Source organism: Schistocerca americana, chromosome 10 (assembly GCF_021461395.2).
Source record: "Schistocerca americana isolate TAMUIC-IGC-003095 chromosome 10, iqSchAmer2.1, whole genome shotgun sequence".
NCBI classification, from domain to species: Eukaryota; Metazoa; Arthropoda; class Insecta; order Orthoptera; family Acrididae; genus Schistocerca; species Schistocerca americana.
Genome location: NC_060128.1, coordinates 50,156,485 through 50,181,716, shown reverse-complemented (window position 1 = coordinate 50,181,716; position 25,232 = coordinate 50,156,485). Strand labels below are relative to the sequence as shown.

General features: G+C 40.6%; 1 protein-coding gene across 1 annotated transcript in view; it reads left to right on the top strand.

Annotated features, from left to right (window-relative positions):
- The window catches only part of LOC124552657 (tyrosine-protein kinase Fer-like), a 627,186-nt gene extending 607,566 nt beyond the window's left edge, over positions 1 to 19,620 (top strand). The window contains exons 13-14 of the mRNA XM_047126982.1: positions 11,657 to 11,779; positions 18,794 to 19,620. Coding sequence (XP_046982938.1) covers positions 11,657 to 11,779; positions 18,794 to 18,936 — 266 coding nt within the window. The 3' untranslated portion in view covers positions 18,937 to 19,620. The remainder of the gene's footprint in view (positions 1 to 11,656; positions 11,780 to 18,793) is intronic.
- Positions 19,621 to 25,232: the final 5,612 nt, after the last annotated feature.

The window sequence follows — 25,232 nt, the reverse complement described above, 5'->3', positions numbered from 1 at the left end:
ACAGAGGAAGACTGCACTGTAGTTACTTCTCTAGATTGTCGCACAGATGACAATATGGTAGATATCAAAATAGACGACAGAGGGATAGAGAAACAATTAAAATCGATTTTACACAGAGTACACGTAGGAACTTGCCCCCCTTCTTGCAGCGGTGTACCGTAGCTCTCTAGAGGAGCGAAGCGTTCCAAAGGATTGGAAAAGGGCACAGGTCATCTCTGTTTTCAAGAAGGGACGTCGAACTGATGTGCAGAACTATAGACCTAGATCTCTAACGTCGATCGATTGCAGAATTTTGGAACACGTATTATGTTCGAGTATAATGACTTTTATGGAGACTAGAAATCTACTCTGTAGGAATCAGCAGGGGTTTTGAAAAAGATGGTCGTGTGAAACCCAAAACATTGAATCTCAATGTAGACAAGTGTAATGAGCTGCGAATACATACAAAGATAGATCCCTTATCATTTAGCTACAAAATAGCAGGTCAGCAACTGGAAGCAGTTAATTCCATAAATTATCTGGGAGTAGGCATTAGGAGTGATTTAAAATGGAATGATCATATAAAGTTTGATTGTCGGTAAAGCAGATGCCAGACTGAGATTTATTGGAAGAATCCTAAGGAAATGCAATCTGAAAACAAAAGAAGTAGGTTACAGTACGCTTGTTCGCCCACTGCTGGAATACTGCTCGGCAGTGTGGGATCTGTACCAGATGGGGTCGGTAGAAGAGATAGAGAAGATCCAACGGAGAGCAGCGCGCTTCGTTACAGGATCATTTAGTAATCGCGAAAGCGTTACGGAGATGATAGATAAACTGCAGTGGAAGACTCTGCAGGAGAGACGCTCAGTAGCTCGGTACGGGCTTTTGTTAAAGTTTTGAGAACATACCTTCACCGAAGAGTCGAGCAGTATATTGCTCCCTCCATGTATATCTCGCGAAGAGACCTTGAGGATAAAATCAGAGAGATTAGAGCCCACACAGAAGCATACCGACAATCCTTCATTTCACAAACAATACGAGACTGGAATAGAAGGGAGAACCGATAGAGGTACTTGAGGTACCCTCCACCACACACCGTCAGGTGGCTTGCAAAGTATGGATGTAGATGTAAACAACAATATTTACAGTAGTAGAGACGGTCCTTTCAGAGAACTGCCACGCGAGTTGGACGTGCAGCTTTGTAGAGTGCTTTCGGCTACGACACACTGGCCCCGCCCCGAGCCTTACAGTCTGGAGGTGCAATCAGCTAAAACTCTCATTTGCATTTGGTGTTTCCGGAGGGTGCACTAACCGGCACTCAGTGTGCGCGAAATGTTATTAAACCCGTAAGTTTGCCATTTTTGCAACAGGAAGGTGAGATGTTGTTCCGACAGCATAATGTTTGCCCACTCACTGCCTGTGAACCTTGAGTGCTTTGCAAGATGTGCACCGATTTACCTGGCCATTAAATCTCCAGACTCGGTCTCCAATTGTGTGCGTGTGGATGCGGTGGGACGAGAAGTGACTCGTCTGATTCGTCGACCGACAACTCTTACAGAACTGTGTGAACGGGTCAAGCAGGTGAGGTGTGACGTATCCCGGGACAGTATTCTCCATCTGCACGATCACCTGAATGCCGGAGTCAATGAGAACCGCTTGTGCTGTCGATCTGTAAATGTAATCATTTCCTGAACTCCGTACGCACTATTGCGACAATAAATCTCGAGTGAATTGGAAATCTCTAGAAAGGTATACTATGTTTTTTGCAGCTGTGTATACGAACGATTTGGCACTTAACTTCCAGCGAGCAGAATTGGTCCTTTTTACAGACGCTACTAGCGGTACAGTAAATCCTGTTGGAGAGAAATCAGCAGACAAGATTGCTACTGATGTTCTTCAAAGAATTATGAAATGGTTCTCTGAAAATCGAGTCTCCCTCAATTTTGAGAAAACACACTATATTCAGTTCTGTACAACAATTAGGGCCATACCAACAATTGATGTAACACGTGAACAGGGGTCGGTAACTAGGTAAGGTGCTCCAAATTTTTCGTTTTACATATTATGAAAACTTGAACTGGGAGAATCAAATTATTGAGCCTCTCAAACAATTAAGTGCAGCTACTATTGCTCTTTATATAATTGCTGGTCTCAGAAATAAATGAATCAGTCTCCTGACATATTTTTGCATGTTTCCATTCAATAATGTCCAATGGAATAATTTTCTGGGGCACTCATCATGTAGGAAGTATATCTCGATTGCACAAAGAAGAGCAATAAGAATAATATGTGGTGTTCATCCACAGTTGTTACGTACATATCTCTCCAAGGAGCTAGTCATTTTCACTGCACCGTCAAAGTACGTATATTTGCTAGTGAAATTTTTAAGTGAAGCTGTGGAAGACCAAAGAGTAATGTGTTTATTAATGTTAGCACTAATCGTGCACATATCCTGTAAACTGATTCATTTGACATCATTTTGATAATACAATCATACAAATGATCTGTGGAACGTGTAACTAACTAACTAACTAGCTAGCTGAGGAAGATGTCTTCCTCTGTAAATAGATACACATTTCTAAATGTGTACTACAATCTCATATATCCATACTTATCACACTGTGTGCTGATTTGGAATGGTGCTGCCAATACACATATAGAAAAATTGATCAAGAAGCAGGGTGAATTTTTTACAATGAAGTTCCACAAAAACTAAAAAAAGCACAAAAGTAATCTCAGCATTTAAACAAAAACATGCTCGTTCCTGCAGTATGTGATAATAACTGCATAACATCATTGCAACCGAGCACAAACAGTGTGTGCTTATGGATAAATGTGCACCTACATCAAAGATATAGTGACAGATAGCACACAGCACTCTAAAGTAAAGCATGTATTAAAAAAGGTGTAAGACAGGGATGCAGTCCTTCACCTCTACTATTCAGTCTATAGATTAAAGAAGCAATGACTGCAATAAATGAAATATTCAAGAGTAAGATTAAAATTCAGGGGAAAAGGATATCAATGATAAGATTCACCAATGACGTTGCTATCCACAGTGAATGACAAGATGAATTACAGTATGTATTGGGTGGCACGAACAGTCTAATGTGTACAAATACAGATCAAGAATATAAACTCGAAAAAAGACAAAAGTGCGGCAGAAACAGTGAGAAACTTAACATCAGAATTGGGGATCACGAAGTAGATGAAGTTAAGTAATTCTTCTACCTATGCAGCAAAATAACCTGTGATGGAAAGAGCAAGGAGGACATAAAAGACAGGCAGTGAGGGCATTCCCTCCAAGAGAAGTCTACTGCTATCAAGCATAGGCCGTAATTTGAGGAAGAACTTTCTGAAAATGTATGTTCGAACCAAAGTCTGTTATGGTAGTGAATCACGAGCAGGCATGAAACCAGAACCAAAGAGAATCAAAGCATTTGAGATGTGACGCTTCAGAAGAATGTCAAAAATTAGGTGGACTGATAAAGTAAGGAATTAGGAGGTTCTGCGCAGAATCGGAGAGGAAAGAAATATGTGGAAAATGTTGATGAGAAGGATGGACGAGGTGGTAGGTGTGTGTTATGAATCGCAGAATAACTTCCGTGGCACTAGAGGGAGCTGTAAAAGGTACAAACTGTAGAGGAAAACAGAGATCAGAATACATCTGGCAAATAATTGAGGACATAGGGTGCAAGTGCTACTCAAGATGAAGAGGTTGTTGCAGGGAAGAAATTCGTGGTGGGTCACATCAAACCAGTCAGGAGACTGATGACTCAGAAAAAAAAGAAGTGCGCGCGCGCGCGCACACACACACACACACACACACACACACCACACACACACACACACACAGAGATAAATAATGGAAATAATCATTTTTAACAATATGATGTAATATGGTCTTTCCTTCTCGTATCCAATAGATTAGATTAGATTAGATTAGATTAATACTTGTTCCATAGATCATGAATACGACACTTCGTAATGATGTGGAACGTGTCAGGTTCATAAAAGGTGTCTGTACAAGATATTACATTACACAAAATATTGCATGACACTAAAGTTTAAGTTGTTGTTGTTTTTTTCCCCCTTATTTTATATCTAAAAATTCAGCCAATGAGTAGGAGTTGTCATCTATAAATTCTTTTAATTTATTTTTAAATGTTAGTTGGCTATCTGTCTGGCTTTTGATGCTGTTTGGTAGGTGACCAAAGACTTTTGTGGCAGCATAATTTACCCCTTTCAGATTTAACCCTGCATAGTGAAGATCATCCTTTCTCCTGGTGTTATAGCTATGCACACTGCTATTACTTTTGAACTGGGTTGAATTATTAACAACAAATTTCATAAGTGAATATATATACTGTGAGGATCCCTAGATCTTTAAATAGATGTCTGTAGGATGACCGTGGGTGGGCTCCAGCAATTATTCTGATTACACGTTTTTGAGCAATGAGTACTTTTCTACTCAACGATGAATTACCCAAGAATATGATGCTGTACGAAAGCAGTGAATGAAAGTAGGCATAGTAAGCTAATTTACTGAGATTCTTATCACCAAAATTTGCACTAACCCTAATAGCATACGTAGCTGAACTCAGACGTTTCAGCAGACCATCAATGTGTTGCTTCCAGTTTAACCTCTCATCAATGGACACACCTAAATATTTTAGCTGCACTCTTCTGTTCAAAGTCTATATTTATTACTGGAGTTGTGCCAGTTACTGTACGGAACTGTATATACTGTGTTTTATCAAAATTTAAAGAGAGTCCGTTTGCTGAGAACCACTTAATAATTTTGTGAAAAACATCATTTACAATTACATCACTTAGTTCTTGGTTTTTGGATGTTATTGCTACACTTGTATCATCAGCAAAAAGGACTAACTTTGCATCTTCATCAATGTGGAATGGTAAGTCATTAATGTATATCAAGAACAGTAAAGAACCTGAGACCGAACCCTGTGGGACCCCATACTTGATAGCCCCCCAGTTTGAGGAATCAGCTGTTACATGAACCACTTATTTCAACTTTCTGAATTCTTCCAGTTAAGTATGAATTAAACCATTTGTGCACTGCCCCACTCCCCTGACCTGTGGTTGTGGCTCCGAAAGCTTGCATAACTATAACCATCTTTTATGTGTGTGTTTTCCTGCTATGCTGACACTTGGTATGTGTGTGTGTGTGTGTGTGTGTGTGTGTGTGTGTGTGTATATATATATATATATATATATATATATATATATATATATATATTTTCTGCAGTATCTTTTCGTGTATATGCATACATCTGTGTAACTCTAATCAGTCTGTTTATGCTTGTTTTAAACTGACATGTTTTGTATCACATAAAATGGTCTTAGGACAAGTAAAGTGAACAAATGTCACAAGCTGATGTGTTCTTTGTTACACAAACATATCCATATTAGCTTCTGAGGACTGGTGCCAGTTTGTCACTGTGCCACACATGTCAACTGAAGGCAGTCCTTTCACATCATGTTATTTGGAAGACAAATATTGAAACTTCCTGGCAGATTAAAACTGTGTGCGGGACCCGGACCCAAACTCGGGACCTTTACCTTTTGCAGGCAAGTGATCCACTGTCTGAGCTACCGAAGCGTGACTTGCGACCTGCCTTTGCAGCTTTAATGCCACCAGTACCTCATCTCCTACCTTCCAAACTTCGCAGAAGCTCTCCTGCAGACCTTGCAGAACTGGCACTCCTGGAAGAAAGATTATTGCAGACACATGTCTCATCCCGAAGACAAATATTGTCTGGTGTTGCTCGAAGTATCACCTGGTTGTAATATTATGAGCATCTGATTTATACTGAAATGTGCTTCTTGCATGTGTTTCCTGACAATGTGTAAAAAGCTTTAGCTGGTGTTTCCATTGTTGTTGTTGTGGTCTTCAGTCCTGAGACTGGTTTGATGCAGCTCTCCACGCTACTCTATCCTGTGCAAGCTTCTTCATCTCCCAGTACCTACTGCAGCCTACATCCTTCTGAATCTGCTTAGTGTATTCATCTCTTGGTCTCCCTCTATGATTTTTACCCTCCACGCTGCCCTCCATACTAAATTGGTGATCCCTTGACATCTCAGAACATGTCCTACCAACCTATCCCTTCTTCTATTCAAGTTGTGCCACAAACTCCTCTTCTCCCCAATTCTATTCAATACCTCAGTACTTATGTGATCTACCCATCTAATCTTCTGCATTCTTCTGTAGCACCTTTACTACTTTAAGTGTCTCATTTCCTAATCTAATTCCCTCAGCATCACCTGACTTAATTCGACTACATTCCATTATCCTTGTTTTGCTTTTGTTGATGTTCATCTTATATCCTCCTTTCAAGACACTGTGCATTCAGTTCAACTGCTCTTCCAAGTCCTTTGCTGTCTCTGACAGAATTACGATGTCATCGGCAAACCTCAAAGTTTTTATTTCTTCTCCGTGGATTTTAATACCTACTCCAAATTTTTCTTTTGTTTCCTTCACTGCTTGCTCAACATAAAGATTGAATGACATAGGGGAGAGGCTACAACCCTGTCTCACTCCCTTCCCAACCACTGCTTCCCTTTCATGCCCCTTGACTCTTATACCTGCCATCTGGTTTCCGTACAAATTGTAAATAGCCTTTCGCTCTCTGTATTTTACCCCTGCCACCTTCAGAATGTGAAAGAGAGTATTCCAGTCAACATTGTCAAAAGCTTTCTCTAAGTCTACAAATGCTAGAACATAGGTTTGCCTTTGCTTAATCTAGATTCTAAGATAAGTCGTAGGGCCAGTATTATCTCACGTGTTCCAATATTTCTACGGAATCCAAACTGATCTTCCCCGAGGTCAGCTTCTACTAGTTTTTCCATTCGTCTGTAAAGAATTCGCGTTAGTATTTTGCAGCTGTGACTTATTAAACTGATAGTTCAGTAATTTTCACATCTGTCAACACCTGCTTTCTTTGGGATTGGAATTATTATATTCTTCTTGAAGTCTGAGGGTATTTTGCCTGTCTCATACATCTTGCTCACCAGATGGTAGAGTTTTGTCATGACGGGCTCTCCCAAGGCCTTCAGTAATTCTAATGGAATGATGTCTACTCCCGGGGTCTTGTTTTGACTTGCGTCTTTCACTGCTCTGTCAAACTCTTCACGTAGTATCATATCTCCTATTTCATCTTCATCTACATTCTCTTCCATTTCTATAATATTGTCCTCAAGAACATCGCCCTTGTATAGAGCCTCTATATACTCCAACCTTTCTACTTTCCCTTCTTTCCTTAGAACTGGGTTTCCATCTGAGCTCTTGATATTCATACAAGTGGTTCTCTTTTCTCCAAAGGTCTCTTTAATTTTCCTGTAGGCGGTATCTATCTTACCCCTAGTGAGATAAGCCTCTACATCCTTACATTGGTGTTTCCATAGGAATTCAAATAACCAAAGCAGATTAAAAAAAAAATTAACATTAGGGTATAAAGAAGTCAGCATGTCTCTTACACTCTTATTTTGTCTTCCAAACATTATCTCAGGTTTACTGTATTCAGCCTATATTGGTACACTGGAGGAAAGTTCCTTCAGATTTCATGATACGAAAAAAGAGAAGAGAGGCAAGTGAAAGAGGAGAGAGGCAAGAAGATTCCATATCACAAAAACTATGTTCAGGAAACTGGAGGAAGTTTTCAGACTCTTAAAATGGGAGAAAACAGTGTGAATATGTACTAACGGAACATACACCGAATAACCAAAACACTGTGTCCACCTGCTTAGTACCGTGATGGTTCACCTAAGGAACATAACACAGAGTGATTCGACAAGTCCTCGGTACGTTTCGGGTCTATGTGGCACCGAGTATGCTCAACTTGTAAAATTATGAGCCAGTAGTTTGCGGGCACTGAGCTGGTACCGGCTAGCACCCCAGCACTGTTCAGATGAGACATATTTGGAGGCCGAGACATCGACGTGGGTTCACTGTCACGCTCCTCGGACCACTGTAGCACACTTCTAGCCTCGTGACACGGACATTTATCTTGCTGGAAGATGCCACTGTCTCCGGGGAATGTCCCACACGTCCAAGTGTGAAGGGATGCAGGTGGTCTGCAATAATGTTTACTTAGTCCACAGCTGCCATTGTGCTATTGGTTACTACAGCAGATCCTGTGGGAAACCAGGTCAGCATCCCTCGAGACATAACACTGCCCCCACTGGCCTGTGTCCGCAGTGCAACGCAAGTTTGAAGCAGGTGTCGGGTTGGATGCCAGTATACCCAGACGTGACCGTTGACCTGGTTTAACGAGAAACGTGATACATCTGACGGGGCAACATATTTACATCGATCCGTGGTCCAATTTTAATGATATCGTACTCACTGCAATCGTAAGGTGACAATCGTGGGATAGAAATGCAGCTGCGATCATTTAATAGTGAAAAGGCGTCGGGACCAGATGAGGTACCTATAAGGTTCTAAGAAGATAACGTGAAAGAACCTGCTCCCCTTCTAGCAGCAGTTTATTGTTGATTGCTAAAGCAACAAAAAATACCTATCACAGGTCATTCCCCATTTCAAGAAGGGCCATAGGACCGACCTAGGTCATTGACGTTAAACTCTTTTAGAATTATGGAAAATGTTTTATGTTCCAGAATTATCACATTTTTGGAGAGCAAAAATCTCCTATAAAACCGACACAAATTCCACAGATGGATATCTTATGGAAATCAGCTCAATCTGTTCCTCCTGGAGATCCACAGCACTGTAGACAACAGCATTCAGTTTGATGCCGAGTTCCACTACTTTAGGAAGGTATTTGACACCGCCGTGCACTGCCTTTCACTGAAAAAAATATGAGTTTACCAACTATCAGACCAGATTTGCAACAGGATTCAAGACTTTCTTGCAGACAGAACTCAACACATTGCTCTTAGCAGGGGGGGGAAATAAATAAAAAAAAAATAAAATAAAATAAAAAAAAAAAATAAAAATAAAAAATAAATTGACACATGTAAAGGTAATTTCTAGAGTAAATGTGAAATGTCTTTTATTCATCTCATAATGTACACAATTTCGGAACATATGTCTGATGTACAGGAGACATGTCAAGGTTACAATTTGCTTATTTAAAATTTTGTCACACTTACAATAATAATACAATAATATAGATTTAAGTGTCAGGAAGTCGTTTCTGAAAGTATTTGTATGGAGTGTAGCCATGTATGGAAGCGAAACATGGACGATAACCAGTTTGGACAAGAAGAGAATAGAAGCTTTCGAAATGTGGTGCTACAGAAGAATGCTGAAGATAAGGTGGGTAGATCACGTAACTAATCAGGAGGTCTTGAATAGGATTGCGGAGAAGAGAAGTTTGTGGCACAACTTGACTAGAAGAAGGGATCGGTTGGTAGTACATGTTTTGAGGCATCAAGGGATCACAAATTTAGCATTGGAGGGCAGCGTGGAGGGTAAAAATCGTAGAGAGAGACCAAGAGATGAATACACTAAGCAGATTCAGAAGGATGTAGGTTGCAGTAGGTACTGGGAGATGAAGAAGCTTGCACAGGATAGAGTAGCATGGAGAGCTGCATCAAACCAGTCTCAGGACTGAAGACCACAACAACAATACAATAATACTTTGTGGAGAATTTACTCTTCAGTGAAGAAGAACTCCAGAATTTCCTCTCCAACGTCAACTCCTTTGGTTCCATCAGATTCACCTGGTTCTACTCCAAATCCCATGCCACTTTCCTTGACGTTGACCTCCATCTGTCCAATGGCCAGCTTCACACATCCGTCCACATCAAACCCACTAACAAGCAACAGTACCTCCATTATGACAGCTGCCACCCATTTCACATCAAACGGCCTCTTCCCTACAGCCTAGGTCTTCAGGGCAAACGAATCTGCCCAGTCCCGAATTCCTGAACCATTACACCAACAACCTGAAAACAGCTTTCGCATCCCGCAACTACCCTCCCGACCTCGTACAGAAGCAAATAGCTAGAGCCACTTCCTCATCCCCTCAAACCCAGAACCTCCCACAGAAGAACCACAAAAGTGCCCCACTTGTGACAGGATACTTTCCGGGACTGGATGAGACTCTGAATGTGGCTCTCCAGCAGGGATACGACTTCCTCAAATCCTGCCCTGAAATGAGATCCATCCTTCACGAAATCATCCCCACTCCACCAAGAGTGTCTTTCCGCCGTCCACCTAACTTTCGTAACCTCTCGGTTCACCCCTATGAAATCCCCACATCACCTTCCCTACCCTCTGGCTCCTACCCTTGTAACCGCCCCCCGGTGTAAAACCTGTCCCATGCACCCTCCCACCACCACCTACTCCAGTCCTGTAACACGGAAGGTGTACACGATCAAAGGCAGAGCCACGTGTGAAAGCACCCACGTGATTTACCAACTGACCTGCCCACACTGTGAAGCCTTCTATGTGGGAATGACCAGCAACAAACTGTCCATTCGCATGAATGGACACAGGCAGACAGTGTTTGTTGGTAATGAGGATCACCCTGTGGCTAAACATGCCTCGGTGCACGGCCAGCACATCTTGGCACAGTGTTACACCGTCCGGGTTATCTGGACACTTCCTACTAACACCAACCTGTCAGAACTCCGGAGATGGGAACTTGCCCTTCAATATATCCTCTCTTCCTGTTACCCACCTGGCCTCAGCCTCCACTAATTTCAAGTTGCCGCCCCTCGTATGTCACTTGTCACTCAACAACATCTTTGCCTCTGTACTTCCGCCTCGACTGACATCTTTGCCCAAACTCTTTGCCTTTACAAATGTCTGCTTGTGTCTGTATATGTGCGGATGGATATATATATATGTGTGTGTGTGTGTGTGTGTGTGTGTGTGTGTGTGTGTGTGTGTGTGTGTGTGTGGGCGCGCGCGCGCGCTAGTGTGTACCTGTCCCTTTTTCCCCCTGAGGTAAGTCTTTCCGCTTCCGGGATTGGAATGACTCCTTACCCTCTCCCTTAAAACCCACATCCTATCGTCTTTCCCTCTCCTTCCCTCTTTCTTAACAAAGCAACCGTGGGTTGCGAAAGCTTGAAATTTGTGTGTGTTTTTTTGTGTGTTTTTTTATTGTGTCTGTCTAACAGTGCTTTCTTGTTTGGTAAGTCACAGCATCTTTTTTTAATATATTTTTCCCATGTGGAATGTTTCTTTCTATTATATTCATACATTGTATAACAGTTTGAAGAAAAAAAAACACAAATTTTTTCTAAAGAGCACTTTACAGGCTATTGACACCTGGCTTTTTATTGTATCATTTTCTTTAATGGCCTGTATTAATAATCATACGTATTGAATTGAGGCACATTATCAAGATGTGAGTTTAGTACAGATTGTGATGTGTCTGTAGTCACAGAACTACTTATCATTCATTGTTAAAATAGGTTACAAACTATAAGGTATTCATTTGTGACAAAAGTACAGAACTTTATACTTCCTTCCTTTTCTTGGCATATCTGGTATTACTGGTGACACTGTATCACATTTGAGGAAGAAGGCAATTAAGAACAAGGTTCACAGTGAATGAACTATATATTTTTGTTTAGAGGTTTGTCAAATATCATTGTCATTTAATGCCAGAATATAATCTTCAGTTATGTCTGTGCTTTTATAATTGGTTTGTATGTTCTTATACATGATTCTCATAAATTTCAGGTAAATACACGTCACTGTGTGATGTGTGGAGTTATGGCATTCTCATTTGGGAAATATTTTCTCGTGGAGGAGTGCCGTACAATGGTATGAGTAATTCACAGGCACGTGAGAAAATTGACAATGGTGAGTGAAGTGACAAATAAAATGGTTTTTTTTTATTTTTTTATTTACACATCTAATTCTGTAAGACCAAATTGAGGAACAAATCTCTGAGGTCAAAATGTGAAACTTCCTGGCAGATTAAAACTGTGTGCCTGACCGAAACTCGAACTCGGGACCTTTGCCTTTCGCGGGCAAGTGCTCTACCAACTGAGCTACCCAAGCACGACTCACGCCCCCTCCTCACAGCTTTACTTCTGTCAGTATCTCATCTAATGGAATGTGTCAGTACATGAAATTACAACATAAAAGTAATAACAGATAAAATAAAATTCTTACAAACCCAAAAAACATAAATCCATCATTTTAAGTAAATGTAAGCAGCAATATAACAAGGAATCAGCTTAATTTTTCAAGGAACTCCTCAACAGAAAAGGAGTGATCCATGAGGAAATTCTTCAGTTTAGATTTGAAAGCACGTGGATTACTGCTAAGATTTTTGAATTATTGTGGTAGCTTATTGAAATTGAATGCAGCAGTATACTGCACATATTTCTGCACAAGAGTTAAGGAAGCAATCCAAATGCAGATTGGATTTCTGCCTAGTATTAACTGAGTGAAAGCTGCTAATTCTGAGGAATAAGCTGATATTGTTAATAAGAAATGACAGTAAAGAATATTTATATTGAGTGGCCAATGTCAGAATACCTCAGACTAGTGAGTAAGGGGGCAACAAGAGGTTTGTGAACTTACACCACTTATTGCCTGAACTACCTGTTTCTGAGCCAAAAATATCCTTTTAGAATGGAAAGAGTTACCCCGAAATATAATACCGTGTACCATAAGTGAATCAAAATAAACAAGGTAGACTAATTTTCATGTAAAATGATCACTTACTTCAGATACCGTTCGAGTAGTAAAAATGGCAGCATTGAGTCTCTGAACAAGATTCTGAATGTGGGATTGCCACAACAGTTTACTGTCTAACTGAACACCTAGAAATTTTAACTGTTCAGTTTCATTAATCATATCTCCATTCTGTGAAATTAAAACGTCTTGTTTTGTCAAAGTGTGTGTTAGAAACTGTAAAAACTGAGTCTTACTGTGATTTAACGTTAGTTTATTTTCTACAAGCCATGAACTGAGGCCGTGTACTGCGCTACTTGAAACCGAGTCAGTGTTGCACACAACATCCTTTACTACCAAGCTAGTGTCATCAGCAAACAAAAATATTTTAGAGTTACCCGTAATACTAGAGGACATATCATTTATATAAATAAATCCCTGGGGCACCCCCCACTTGATAGTACCCCACTCAGATCCCACATCACAGCCGTTATCAACATTGTGAATAATGACCTTTTGCTGTCTGTTGTTGAAGTAAGAGGTGAACCAATTGTGAGCTATTCCTGGTATTCCATAATCTAGAATTATTGATCACTGCTAACTATCCTCTTTCTTAGCAATTTATTACTTTGCTGAAAATTGTTCTGAGTTATATTTCCCATTATTTAATTGTGTTTGTCACCTTATATTACAGTTATTTTCATTTCTCTGCAATACATTCTGCAGATGATTTTCAGTGTTTATTACTCTCTCAAGGGATACAGGCATTTTTTAGATTCATTGTATTTCTCGAGCTAGTTCTTTCCCCAGATATGAAATCAATTTACGAATTCAGCAGCCATCTGATGTGTTACAATTGGTAAAAGAGAGAGAAGAGCGCCGTCTGGGAAGTGTGGGAGGACCACTGCAGGAGGTGGCGGGGCGAGGAAGAGTGGGAGGGAGGCAGGGGGTGGAAAATGAAAGAAGCAGAGAGGGGGAAAGACCGATGGGGACGTCGACAGAGAGCCAGGGGACACGAACTGGGAGGAAGCGATAAGACAAAGGAGGCAGGATGTGGGGCCATCGGGCTACAGTAGGTCGAGGCAGGGATGTTTTCGGGAGTGGAGTACGTGTTTCAGGTTAACTGCTATCTGCGCACTTCAGAAAAGCTGACGGTGTACGAAAGGATCCGGGCGGCCCGGGTGATGGAGCGGCCGTCGAAATCGAACGTCTCGTGTTCGGCTGCACGGTGTGCCGCAGGGTGGTTCGCGGCCACAGTTTCGCGGTGGCCGTCAATTCTGGCGGACGGGTGTAATATAGTCGTGCCGGTATAAAAAGCTGTGCGACGGTTGCAGCAGAGACGGTGTACGACATAGCCGGTTTCGTAAGTGGTCCGGCCTCTGATGGCAGAGGACCAGTCTGTGACAGGACTGTAATAGGAAGTGCCAGGCGGACAGCTCGGGCAGGTCTCACACTCGAATCTTCCTCGGGGTCACGGTCCCCGTGGCGAGGGGCCGAGGTCGGGAATGGCGTAGGGACGGACTGGGATACTGTGGAGGTCACGTGGGCGACGGAACACTGCTTTAGGAGGGGTCGGAAGAATCTCGAGTACGGTGTGTCTCGTTTCGGGGCACGACGGTAGATAAACGTGGCCCTGGTGGAGCTCCACAGCTTTCTAGTCCGTCCCTACGCCCCTCCCCATCCCGGCACCTCGCACGGGCTTCCCGTCCCTGCGGAAGACCCGGGTGCGACACCTGTCCGACCTGTCTGCCCGGCACGCTCCGTTCCGGTCCCGTCGTAGGCCTACCCCGTCCCGTCAGAAGTTCGGTCGCGTGGGAAAGCGGTAGCGTCGGTCCCTGCACGCTCTGCTGGACCTGTACCCTGCTACCCCTCCCCCTTCCTCGCTTTACTCGCAACGGCTACTTTTCTTCGACGTGACAGTTGCAATTTTCCCAGAGTGGCCAGAGCGAGCAGTGTGTGAGGTGGGCCCACTTGTGTAAATGTGTGTGAGTTTTTCTTTCTTTTGAAGAAGGCTTTGGCCGAAACTCGATGTGTAACAGTCTTTTCGTCATTCTCGTCTGCAAACTGATGTGTCATTTTTATGGGAGCAATCTGTCCATTTAACTCTTTCACTGCGCATTTACTCTCAGCAGCTCCCTCCCTGTGCGTCTTATTTTCACCCGGTGTGTATATTTATGACCGTAGCAGTCTACTGTTATTATTGAGGTAAAAATGAGATGCAAAATCCAGTATTGTCGGTGTAAATCGTTTCCTTTTTTAAATCTTTGTTCAGAAAGTCTTATTTTGTTCGAAAAAGGTACTTTATTAGGAGAAAAAAAATACAAAACATATTACATTTGTAATACTTCAAAGTGTGCTATCTCTCGAAATAAAAATTCAAACGTAAAGGAATATTACATTTTACTCAAATGTATCTTGTGTCAATTCATTTATCATGTTTTGCACATACAATACACCTTCTCTGGGCGGCCTTCTTCTTTGAAGCTCCTGGGATTAGCGAGATAAATTGGCGCTCGGTTAGGCGTAAGAGATTGTCACCGTCAGCCGATCTCCTTCCGTGACGTCCCTCTGTTTGCGGTTGTTGGTGAATCTCTAGGATCTCTTTGATAAGTTTCTGTTGAAAATCAGATACTGAAATATTTCATCCTGTTTGAGTTTTATATAATGCACTTCGCATTGAGCAGAGACATATCCACCAAATGAAAAAAAAACTTTTTTATATCATTTTACAGTTTTTCGTACACATCCTACTGAACTTAGCATCATGTCGCTCCTGTCGATGGCCCCCATATTTTCAGTGTAGCTTACAACGCAAGCTGGTTTTGTTTTTGGTTCATTCATGGTTCTGTCAATTTTGTCAGTTGCTGTAATTTCGTTTGTATGAAGAGTTGAAAGCATCCTCACTTCCTGCTTGTCCTGCCACTTCAGAGCAAGAAGTTTATCTGTTGACTTAAACTCAATCTCGCCTTTTCTAAGTTTTTTTGATAAAGCAGGCATGCCTTTGCTGTTTGTTCTCACAGTTCCACAGGCATTACTCACTCTGTCATCCAAATAAGAAAATAACGTTGGCCTAGTGTACCAATTGTCGACATATAATGTGTGACCTTTACCAAGGTGACGTTCAAGTAAAGTGAGAACAATGCTTCCAGGTATTCCAACATTTACACTAAAGTCAGTTTCTTTTTTTTTACGTCTGTTGCTGCACCCACATAAATAATAAAGTCAAGAATATAACCAGTTTCACATTCACATAACACATAAAATTTTACACCAAATCCTCATCGTTTGGAAGGAATGTACTACTTGAAGAAGACACAACCTTTGAAGAGAAGTAAACTTTTGTCAATGCAAAAATTTTTAAAAGGATAGAAAGCACCTGGAAACACTTTTCTTAAGTGATCCACAATTCGATGTAATTTCCAGATTTTGTCATCTCCAGGGTCCTTACTGTTATCAGCAAAATGTAACATTCTAAGTAACAGAAGATATCTATCTCTTGGCATGAATTGTGCAAACACTGGAGTAGACAGTAACTGATCAATGGTCCAATAACTGTTTATTTCATTTTTTCTCACTCGAGCCATCAGAAAATTTACAGCAAGGAAACAGTAAACTTTGCCATTGTTTGTGTTTTTCCAACGTTGCAGTCTTGATTTTTCACTGGCATCATTGCAAAGGTGTTCATAATATAAATTACATTGTTCAGCTATGTAGCTCACAATTTCTTGGCTAAAAAAAAAACTTGGAAGCAGTCGTATATAGTACATAAAGCATCTAAATTGACGATTTTGCAACCGGAACCACTGTTATCGAAATTATACATTTTAGGGTCCAAATCAGAGCCTTTCCATCTAAAATCTGGATCTGCATTTACTGGTTCAACGTTTGTTGGTTCACAAATATTTTTTATATTTGTGGTGACAGATTTATCAAAAAGCTCATCGTCGTCATTATCTGTCCACCCATAATCATCTGGATTGGGCATGATGATGTCCTCGTCGTCACTTTGGTTTAGAATACTCAGCAGCTCATTGTCTGTAAACGGACGGTAACATCGCGTCATTTTATTCGTTAACGCGGAAACAGCCGCACACAAACTAGGTAATATAGCGATACGAATGAACTCAGCAGAAAGAGAATTCAGCATTCAATAGTCGTTGAGGTATTTCCCAGTATTCCAACAATTAAACTGCATATTTGCGCAACAATTACCTCTGACTCGCTGGCCAGATTGTCGGCTTTATACGTAACTTTATGACTGTAGCAGGGAACCGCTGTAAGTATTTTTTATAGCAAATAGTATATATACGTCTGGAGCACTGAGATGATTAGTGTATATTTACGTCTGGAGTAGTGAAAGGGTTAATAATCGTTATTAGTAATTACCACTATACGCATATATTGTCTTTGAAAAGTACTGTTGTACACGAGTAAATATGAAGCTAATAATAGCATATAAAGAGCAGTTCCAAAGCATAGCTGATTTCTACAAAGTAGGTGCTTTCTTTCTAATTTTCTCTATTATATTTAGATGGCGGAAGCATGAGTAACGTTAAAGTAGAGTGATAGTTTATTTTCCCTTTCATTTTTTTAATATACAGGGTGTAAATTTTAGGTCGACAAACCAGAATAACTCAAAAAATAAGCTTCACACGAAAAAATGTGTAGAATCCAAAGTTGATGAATTCAAATTTGATTATTTTCGAGGGGAACACCTGCTGGTGCTAAAATTAGCCCATCACCACAACCCTCTGCGGGCAATGTGGGAGGCAACTTTAAAATTTCAAATGGGAACCCCTATTTTTTATTTCAGAATCAGATTATACATAAAAAACTACATACATTTTGTCTTAAACATTTGTTTTGATTCTTGATAGTTGGAGCTGTAATTCGAGAAAATCAGTGTTCTCATTTTTGCGTGGAAAATGGTTACGGATAAATAAAAAATACTTATTTACTTTGTAAATTTTGATTTGCTAAAACTTTCCCTCTCTCCCCATAGGTTGGGGTTTGAGAGAGAGGAATTAGAATTTTACAAATGTTGACCAAAATATTAATTTATTCTGCAGATTCAGATAAGTTTTGTTTGTTTCATGGTCACGAGGCCACACAACTTTTAATTATCAACCAAATCATCTGACTAGCTAACTAACTACCCAAACATCCTACTTACTAATGAGTGAACTCATGAGCTCATGAACTAATAAAGTAAACTGAGGAAAAGACTAACCCACTTGCTAACTAAAGATAAACGTATTTGGGTCAACATTTGTAAAACTCTTATTCCTCTCTCTCAAACCCCACCCTATGGGGAGAGTGAGAGGGAAAGTTTTAGTTTTAGCGAATCAAAATTTACGAAGTAAATAAGTAATTTTTATTTATCTGTAACCATTTTCAGTGCAAAAATGAGACCACAGATTTTCTTGAATTACAGTGCCAACTACCAAGAATCAAAACAAATGTTTAAGACAAAATGTACATGGTTTTTTATGTAGAATCTGATTCTGCAATAAAAATAGGGGTTCCCATTTGAAATTTTGAAGTTGCCTCCCACCCCACCCACAGGGGGCTGGGGTGGCAGGCTAATTTTAGCGCCAGCAGATGTCCCCCTCAAAAATGATCAACTTCGGATTCTACATATTTTTTCGTGTGAAGCTTATTTTTTGAGTCATTCTGGTTTGTCAACTTAAACTTTACACCCTGTATACCTCGATTGATTCTGGCTCGTGCTGGAATCTACAGAACTTGTTAAATGAGTGAATGAACAAACTTATACTGAACATTTATGGATGTTATGAGGTAATCACTAATTTATTATTTAAGTTAATGCAAACAGATACAACAAAAGAAATGAGAGTAAAATAAAATCCTGTGTAGTTTTGGCAGATGGGATGGAAACTGTGTGTGTTGCGGGGGTGGGGGTGGGGGGAGTGCATATATGCACAGCTCGGGAGGGGGAGGGACGGTTGTGGTAGGATGAGCAACATCGAGCATTGTGGTGGGAGCAGTGTGTGAATTATTGTTGGAATGTACTGTGATGTCTGGTGCACTGATGAAAACTAAGTCAGGAAGTATTGTCTTTTCAACGGATCCTACAAAGTTTATGATATCAAAACTTAAACTTGAAGCCTCTCTCTTAATAGCAGCTGTTTTCTCGTGACACTAAAATATCACTTGCGACATGCTCTACAGGATACCGGATGCCGAAGCCCGACGGGACGCCGGACGAGATGTACCGCCTGATGCTGAGCTGCTGGGAGTACAAGCCCGAGAAGCGGCCACATTTTGACCAGATCCTGACGGTCGTCGAGACTCTGCACGGCGCTGCGAGGTAGATCGTGGCCCGACTGTCACTACGGTGCCGATAGCTGTGACCGTCATTACGTAGTCGCCGAAGTGAATTCGAAAAGAGCGGTCGCAGCGGTATACTAGTCCGACCCGAGTGCCTCCGAACAGCTGGTAGAACACACCACTCTGTATTTGTCAGGTGCTAGTCATTAAGTCTGGCTGACATAATTGTGTCAATACAGTATTATTGTGCCAAGTTTCTCATTTATTTCAGAGACCTATTTAGCCAATCTTTGTGTAGCTATTAACAAGTGTAAAATAGTATAAAGCAGCTAGTGAACAAAATTTCTTACCTGCTGGATATTCATTGTGCTATGTGTACAGAAATGTTAATACTTTAAAAGTTAGTGGACTTGCTCAACATCCTATTCTTTTATACTGAAATTATTTTACATTACAAATGTTTAATCAGCCAGACAAATTAGAGCCAAGAGACTGTTACTAAAGAATCTCAGGAGATTTGAAATTTTGAGGCAGCTAATGCTACAGTCACTGTTCAGCTTCTGTGTCATCATCTTTCACATTTCTGGAAACGAGAGCTACTGTTATGGCCGTCTGTCCCAAAATGTCCTTTTTCTTATTGCTAACATTAATTGTGTGTAAAATAGAATGTTAGCATGTTAATATTGTAATTCAATAAAGAATAACAATAAACCGTACGTTTCAATACAGTTCGTGTAAAGCTCGAACCCCGCCAACAATAAACATGGAAAATTTTGCTGAACATTACATTTGAAATATAATAGTTTGTAATACTCTTGACAAACCATATTTTATGTATAAAAATTTATACATTTCCAATAACATAAATTCCAGAACTGAAATTCTGTAATTCCTCTCCCCTACTGTAGATGCTCCCCACACGTATACCGATCATCCAGTATTGAGAAGTTGGATGGCTGGCAAACCTTTTCAGTAGCTGTTGTACTGCTGCTGCTATCTCTTCCACTGCACTGAAATCTGTCCCTGATGCCCTTTTGCCTGCTCTTTATTTTCACTTTCTGGTATTGACAAGAACTGTATAACATAAGTGAGCCTGTGCTGCCAACCTCAGCTTCTCGATTTCATACCTTTGTGTACAGTCGTATTTGCAACTTCCTAAGTGCGCACATTCTGACAGGATCTCTAACCCATTCTTATAGCATTTTGCATGCTCGCTTAATCTTTTCTTCTTGTTATTTTTCTTCATTGCATGTTTCCGACTTCCTGCATCATGTTGTGATTCAGGACCTTGTTTACTGTCTGCCTCTCCACACTGCTCTCCTTTAACGGGAGTTGGAATGCCCTATCCTGACGATGTTAAATTTAGTGACTTGGCTTCTCTGTATTTCAGGAACCACTGTAGCCATTGACATGAAACTTTTACAGGACATTAAACTGTATGTCCTGAGTCAACTGAACTACAATAATTGCATTTCAGCTACTGCTTTTGGAAATAGAGTTTTTTAATTACACGGTTAAAATTTTGAGTACTTTTATTGTATGTTATCCTAAATAATTTTAATTATACATAACATACATTTTAGTTCAGTAGACTCAGGATATGTATGTTATTACTCTCTGAAAATTTGAACACTCTACTCAAAGTGGTTTCTGAGAGTTAGGGAAAAATGCAACATAAAATGTATATTTTCCGGAATGGCTTCTAAAGTTTCAAAAGACTGTAACTCACTTAATATATGCTTGATTTTTTTTTTATTTTTCGTCACTCAGAAGCACCCTGCACCATACTGTATATCATCCTTGTGATCTTTTTCCAAGTTTTTTCTTCTTTCTGGACTCCTCAGTGGCCAACTGTGCTGCATACTCTGCTTTATCAATGCAAACCTTGTCCATCCATTCAAGCTCTCTGATGCAGTCTGCTCCAAGAATTATGCTGTAGCACTTTTACCCTAAAAATGTTGCCATCATTAAAAGCAATAACAGTATCATTAACCCCCCAACTTTAGTGTCTTCATTCCAACAAAAGCATTGTTTGGTAAGTGGGTCCATGTAGGATTATTGAATGACTCATTGGGATTTTGAGTCTGACCATGCAGACACTTCTTCAGTGATTTAGGATTTGCCAGGTCTCTGTAAATAGGTTTTATGATATCCGTGATGCCACTAGGATGGAATGTTCATGGCTGTATGAACAGTTTGAGTACTGGGCATTGCGGTAATTGCACCATGAATCAGGTCCAGGAGGGCAAAGATGGTGTACTGGTTTTTCATTAGTTGACAGTATGTGGAAGAAGGTAACCCATACTGCCTGCTTCATTTTCGACAAATCCCCAGTGTTATTTCTAATGGCCATCCCATAATACTGCTGTAGTTCATCAATCATTTTATCTGTCAGCCTGCCTCTTATGGTTTTACCATCAGAAAGTTTCTTGTCTCTCAAACTTTGTTTCAACTTCCTCAACCTGGTGTCCATCCGCTTCTGGACATGATCAACACATTCCAGTTTTGTGATAATCTTCTCACCATAAGGCGGAGTGGCTACTACACTGTTATATGCTTTTGAGTTTCCATCACCTAAGAACTTAGTGTAATACACTCCCCTTTTGTTCATAGATTGACTAAAAATTTCAATAGCTGCAGAGGCCTCCATACCACCACTTGTTCCTTCATAATTTCTGTCACAGAAATGCCCTTTTTCACTCCCTGATTTACTCTTATAACAATGTTTGGTTAAAATCTGGAAATCTATTACCTTTCCAGTATCCACACATGTCACTGTAGCAACAGAATTCTTAGAACTGTAGCACTGCTGACAAGGGTGATCAAAAGCTACTGCTGTGTCAGTAGTACCATCATTCATTTCAACAGCTTCATTTGCAGCACCCTTCATTGACTGACATGCAACAGATTCCACAGCGGCTCCAATAAATCCTGCATACTTGTCGATTTTACAAGGTGGGTGTGGTATATTCATCATGGCACACGTTGTTTCTGCTGCAGTGTGTCCTTTGCCAATAGCTCTCAATCCGTACAACCACCTAACATTTACTTCAAAATAATTATCTTTACACTTTACACTTATCAGAATTCCAAAATGAATGAGTATATTTACAACTGGCACAATTAATGATAAGTTTCCTGGATAGTCCATTTGCTACCACACTGTGGCATCCCGGTCACGGATGCAGTCATTTGCACTGTGGTATTTTGGCAGCCTCTACACGGGACGGTAATTTCCTAGTCCAGCTGTTTCCGGTCCCTGCCAGATGGTATGGGATGGCACAGAATGTGAAGGGATTACAGCATGGTACAGCTTCCCTCCTCTGTGGTGGTCAGATGTGGAGAACTGTTACCTTGACGTCAAGTATGCCTGCTCTCACATTAGGCCACTGTCACATCTGAATACTGCACAAATCTGGATATCACAGGATTCGACCAGCTGGCCAAATGGAGACCCACAGAAGATGAAATAAATTTTCCAGAATTCAAATCGAGAACAGCTGCTGACACGAATAATGTAGAAGTAAATATCCTCGTGAGTAGCGAAGCAACTTAAATCACTTAATAAAAGCAAGTCTTCTGCTCCAGACTGTATACTAATTAGCTTCCTTTCAGAGTATGCCGATGCAATAGCTCCATAGTTAACAATCGTATATAACCGTTCACTCGACAAAACACGTACCCGAAGACTGGAAGGTTGCACAGGTCACACGGACGAGAAAGGTAGTAGGAGTAATCCACTAAATTACGGGCTCGTATCATTAACGTGAATATGTGGCAGGATTTTAGAACGTATATTGTGCTCGAACACTATCACTTATGTTGAAGAGACCGGTCTACTGACACACAGTCCACACAGATTTAGAAAACATCATTCTTGTGAAACACAACTAGCTCTTTACTATTGACAAGGAATTTCAAATTGGTGCTGTATTTCTGTATTTCCAGAAGGCTTTTGACACTGTACCACACAAGCGGCTTGTAGTGAAATTGTGTGCTTACGGAATATTGTCTCAGTTATGTGACTAGATTTGTGATTTCCTGCCAGAGAGCTCACACCTGTAGAAATTGTCAGAAAGTCATCGAGTAAAACAGAAGTGATTTCTGGTGTTCCCCACGGTAGTGTTATAGGCGCTTTGCTGTTTCTTATCTATATAAAGGATTTGGAAGACAATTTGAGAAACCCTCAGGTTGTTTACAGATGACACTGTCCTCTATCGACTAATAAAGTCATCAGAAGATGAAAACAAATTGCAAAACGATTTAGAAAAGATATCTGTATGGTGCAGATATTGGCAATTGACTCTAAGTAATGAAAAGTGTGAGATCATCCACATGTGTACTAAAAGGAATTCATTAAACTTTGGTTACACGATAAATCAGTCAAATCTAAAGGCCGTAAATTCAACTAACTACCTAGGAATTACAATTACAAACAACTTAAATTGGAAGGAACACATAGAATATGTTGAGGGGAAGGCTAACCGAAGACTGCGTTTTATTGGTAGGACACTTAGAAAATGTAACAGACCTACTAAGTAGACTGCCTACACAACGCTTGTCCGTCCTCTTTTAGAATACTACTGCGCGGTGTGGGGTCCTTACCAGATAGGACAGACGGAGTGCATCAAAAAAGTTCAAAGAAGGGCACCACATTTTGTATTATAATGAAATAGGGGAGAAAGTATCACTGAAATGATACAGGATTTGGGGTGGACATAATTAAAGGCGAAATTCCAATCACCAACTTTCTTCACTTAATGTGAAAATATTTTGTTGACATAGACTTACATAGGGAGAAATGATCACCGTGATGAAATAAAGGAACTCGGAGCTCGTACAGAAAGATATAGGTGTTCGTTCGTTCCATGTGCTATACAAGATTGGAATAATAGTGAATTGTGAACGTGGTTTGATGAACCCTCTGTTTTGCACTTAACTGTCAGGTGCCGATAACACTGCCTCGCACGAGTATGCGGCATCTCCGTGTCCATCGTAGTGATCACTCGACGTTGGACACAGTACACACCTTATGTACCCTGCCGGACAGTGTAACGACACTAAACACACACGACTCTAATGTAGTGTAGTGTCCATGCCACCTGCCGCAGAGAATTTAAACTCTAATCACGTACATACCTACTGATGTAGTGTAGGTGTGAAAAGTTACATCGTCATCCAATTGTGTTTCCCGTGTGCTTCACTTCTTTCCTTCAGCCATTGTATTTGTCTGTATGTCAATACGTTAACAATTTTCACAAATGTGAGATGTTGTTGCCTCAAATTATAAAAGCTTTCTTTCACACAAATATCCCTCAAGCTTTTTTATCTGCACACTGGTATTGTTTTGACACATTATCTTGGGAAGTCTGTGCACCTCCAGGGTGGAATTGTGGTCCACGGAATACTTATTGCTAGGTCTGAGCAGGTATTTGATCTTGCTAAATTGCTACAACCACGTCCCTCACTATAGATTTTCATATGTACAATAAAATAAAACAACACCCAATGTCTGGCTATTTGTATTAGATATATTAGTTTGAGTTATTATTTTATTAATATGTGGATTACTTCTGTTGTGAGTATTATTAGTTGGGAAGAATGGGTTAGTGTACTCTTCGCACTCCTGCGTTCATGTGTGTTTTACACACATTATTCCTGAGTACCCTATCCATTCTCCCAACACTGTTTTCAGCTTATCTTTTGAGAACCTGACCCCTGTAGAAAACTCAATTCTCTCAAAAGGTCTCATCTTTGGCCCCAAATGCAAGTTTAATGGTGATTGACTGGTAAAAACTAGCTTTTCTTTCATCGTTCCCTTAAGCAGAAACCCAAATGCTGACCTTCCACAATCCGTGGTACTCGACTGCAACAATCCACCACTCCCTCCTACACTTGCAGGAATTCATCACCTCCAATATGGTTTTAGCTTTCTTAGCCAGTAAGTCCAACATTAGAGCTGTGGAACAATCTCTTTAAAACCAGTCTCGGGTGTAACAGTAATGTCACAAACAGTGGCTCTCTACCCATGTTTGTATTTCCTTATTGGTCCCATTAACTGTGATTTGATACATAGTTTGCACATACAGTTTAGGACAAGTCAGGTTCGAGACAATAAATACAGTTCATACCTGTTGTTGTCGTTGTTGTTGTTGTTGTGGTCTTCAGTCCTGACACTGGTTTGACGCAGCTCTCCATGCTACTCTATCCTGTGCAAGCTTCTTCATCTCCAAATAACTACTGCATCTACATCCTTCTGAATCTACTTAGTGTATTCATCTCTTGGTCTCCCTCTACGATTTTTACCCTCCACGCTGCCCTCCAATACTAAATTGGTGAT